Genomic DNA, 3,350 nt, shown 5'->3' on the forward strand with positions numbered 1-3,350 from the left:
CCTGCCTCCACCTCCGCCCCGTCAAGCCGGAGCCCCAGGACACGCCTGTCAGCGCGCGTACCCGCAGCTCTGGCGGCTCTCCCTGCCTCCACCTCCGCCCCGTCAAGCGGGGCCCCAGGACACGCCTATCAGCGCGCGTACCCGCAGCTCCGGCGGCTCTTCCTGTCTCCACCTCCGCCCCATCAAGCCGGAGCCCCAGGACACGCATGTCAGCACGCGTACCCGCAGCTCCGGCGCTCTCCCTGCCTCCACCTCCGCCCCGTCAAGCCGGAGCCCCAGGACACGCCTGTCAGCACGCGCACCCGCAGCTCCGGCGCCCTCGTCGAGCCCAAGGTGGAGTCCAGCCTCCCTTCGGAGTACGAGGAGATAGCTCCGGCGCGGCTTCTCCGACGAGGATGCCATGCGGTGGTCGCGCAACGACTACCTGCGCGAGGAGATGATCTGGCAGCGTCGGGCCCTGGAGGAGATCGCCGCCAGCAAACGTGGGCGCGAGGACGAGGACGGTGTCGTCATCCTCGATAGCGACGACGACGACGCCTCAGGACCGTCCAACCCACCGCGTCAACCGGGGGAAGGATGCAGCAGGGACGGCGGAGGCGTAGGCGGGGGCGACGACGACGACGACGGCGGCGGTGACTACACGCGGTTCTACAGCCTCCTCATCATGTAGAATCGCGTGCGCGGGCGGCAAGGCGGGCGGCGAGGGTGACGGCGGGGGTAGCCGGCGGTAGTTTTTTTCCTTTTTTTTATAAAATATGTTTAAATTTGAACGAACTCGCCCGTGTTTGCGTTGTGTTTGCGCAAAATTTGAACATTTTAAAAACCCGTGGGGAGCCGCGACTGGGGGGCATCATGCCCCCAGTGCGCGGTTTAGCGACGGTGCGTCCCGGGGGTGATTTTTTGCCCCTCCTGGGGGGCCAACGGCTGGAGATGCCCTTATATTATTATTACGTACGAGAAGAAAAAAAGGAGAATTGTCCTTGTGGGAAAGGCCTGGTACGTTGAAGTGTGGCCGGAAGGTGACAAATAGCTGGTTGTTCTATTTTTTTTTTTTTGTGTGTGAAAGAAACAGTTGGTTGTTCTGTGTGGTAGGAGCATTGTTTCGTGGGCGACCTGACTGGCGATTTGGATGATTAATCCAACCCCCCATGTTCTCATGAGCATCCTTTTGCTTATTACTACTAATCAAGCACGTATTTTTGATATTTTTTATGTGAAGCATCCATCCATCATTGAGAGAGGATCATCAAAGGTTCCAGCGAAGCTAGCAACAAGTGCAAACGGGGCCGTCCTCTCATTATGATCTCAAAGTAGCGCAGCGCAGTGCAACTGCAACCAGGTGTCCGGTTGATAGATCCGAGGACAACATCAGCGATAATGTCCACTCATTTTACCGCCCCAAAGGCATACACACGACCCGTTCATCTCCTGCACTGTCAAACTAGTAGTAGAAAAACTTTCTCGCGTTCCACGTACCAGGGCCTAGGCCAGCACGATGGAGAACAAAGTCAGACAGGTCGCCACGTGGTGGTGGATGTCAAAGCAGAGCAGCAGGTGCGGTTGCCAGGTGGTACACACAGCACAGGCAGGCACAACCGCACCGGCAGCTGACGCCCATCATTTGCCTTCCATTGCCAGCCAACACGGTCGCCTCCCTGGCTGGAACAACACGCATCAGCCTCCGCTCCGGCGGTGTACGAAGCCTTCAACTGCACTTCGTGGCCCCCGATGCCCAAAAGCCAGCCAGCCAGCCTGTCCAGCCGCGACTCGACACACACCGCGGCGCCAGCCCGCCACCCACATATACACGCCCAGACGCGCGTCCTACGACTTCCTCCCCAACTCCTCCCCAGAGCGCCAAGAAGAGATCTGGAGAAGGGAGAAGCGGAAGGCCATTGCTAGCTAGCTCCCCGCCGTCTCCTCCCTCCTCGCTTGGTGTCGCCATGGCCACCATCCTGGAGAACATCCAGAAGGCGCGGTTCCTGCCGACGAGGCCGCTGCGGGACGACCTGCCCACCTTCCAGGGCGGCGGGGGCGGCAAGGGGGAGGAGAGCCACCTCATGGGCCTGCGGAAGCGCCTCTCCAGCTTCTCCGGCAAGATCCAGCCCATCTCCTCCGCGTCCGCCGAGTGGGCGTTCCGGCGCACCCGGTCGGCGCCGTCGCTGGCCGCCGAGTTCGCCGGCGGCCCGCTCAAGCGCTGGTGGGACTGGGGCCTCGGCTGGCTGCTCTCCAAGAAGCTCGGCTTCGCCGGCGACCTGGAGATGAACGAGGAGGAGGCCGCCGCGCTCGGCCGCCAAAGCCGGGGCACCTGGGCCCACGTCCTCTACAAGGTGCGCTCCGGGGTCCGCCGCCTCGTCGCGTCCGACCACTCGCTGCCCACCTCGCAGCGCCTCAGGGGCGCCTCGCTGCCCCCGTCCTCCTCCGCGCGCCAGCACTGCAAGCCCGCGCCGCAGTTCGCATACACCCAGAGCTTCCAGTACGGCCAGGCAATGGCGCACTAAGCTACATATCTTGTGTTCTTTGGTTGGAACAAGACCAGGATCTGGCGGTGTCGTCCGCGGGATCCACATAGATACGACGGGAAAAAGGAGAAGATTCAGGTCTCAGGTGGGTGAGATCGACGGGGAAGAAGAAGATGCAACACAATTATATCTGGGAATATAGAATTGTACTACGTAGTAGTTTACCGTGCTGCTTTCTTTTCTTTTTTGTGGGTAGATCTGATGTCTCTACGTATGATAGATACCGAGTGAGTGTATGGTGGTGGTTCTTTCCATTCTTTTGGGTTCGTGGGTGCCATGTAAATGTTGGTGGATCGATTCCTTATGTTTTTGCCTCCTGCGGTAAATAAAAGCTAATGCAGATTCGTGATTCGTCTTGATAATATAGATGCCATGTAGTGCTTCGTTCAGATCTGAGGAGCTGAACCATCTTTCCAGTTGGTACCAGCTAATGGTTCATGCAGCTCACAATGGCTGGTGGAGCTAGCTAACGAGGGTTTTGTTTTCCTTTCTTAGAGGCTTAATACCACAGATGACACGCATTATATTATAATTATAGAAAGCAGCTCCGTATGATTGAAGTGCTGCTCAGGCAGATAAAATAATAATGGAAGTGCTCCGATGGAATGCAGTGTCGGTGCATCAGCAAGGCAGAAGAAAAATAATAAGAACGTGTCGGTGTATTATATTAGCAAAAAAGAAGAAAAACAATTATAAAAAGGAGGAGGAGGAGGAGGAAGAAGAGGCAAAGGAGACGACACACACACGAATCTTGCGTATTCTTTTACAGGAGTTTGGCGTATGTTTCTTGAGCTACCGTCTTTTCAGCGGTTTTTGAGGAGACTTTTC

General features: G+C 57.3%; 1 protein-coding gene across 1 annotated transcript; it reads left to right on the plus strand.

Moving 5' to 3' along the window:
* Positions 1-1,651: 1,651 nt before the first annotated feature.
* LOC119317648 lies at positions 1,652-2,884 on the plus strand. Its single transcript, XM_037592129.1, has one exon. The coding sequence runs from the start codon at positions 1,944-1,946 to the stop codon at positions 2,499-2,501; it is 558 nt and encodes a 185-aa protein (XP_037448026.1). The 5' UTR covers positions 1,652-1,943; the 3' UTR covers positions 2,502-2,884.
* Positions 2,885-3,350: the final 466 nt, after the last annotated feature.

This window comes from Triticum dicoccoides, chromosome 6A (genome assembly GCF_002162155.2).
Source record: "Triticum dicoccoides isolate Atlit2015 ecotype Zavitan chromosome 6A, WEW_v2.0, whole genome shotgun sequence".
NCBI classification, from domain to species: domain Eukaryota; kingdom Viridiplantae; phylum Streptophyta; class Magnoliopsida; order Poales; family Poaceae; genus Triticum; species Triticum dicoccoides.

Coding starts and splice junctions, on each gene's coding strand:
- LOC119317648 (XM_037592129.1), top strand. CDS start 1,944: ATGGCCACCATCCTGGAGAACATCCAGAAGGCGCGGTTCCTGCCGACG.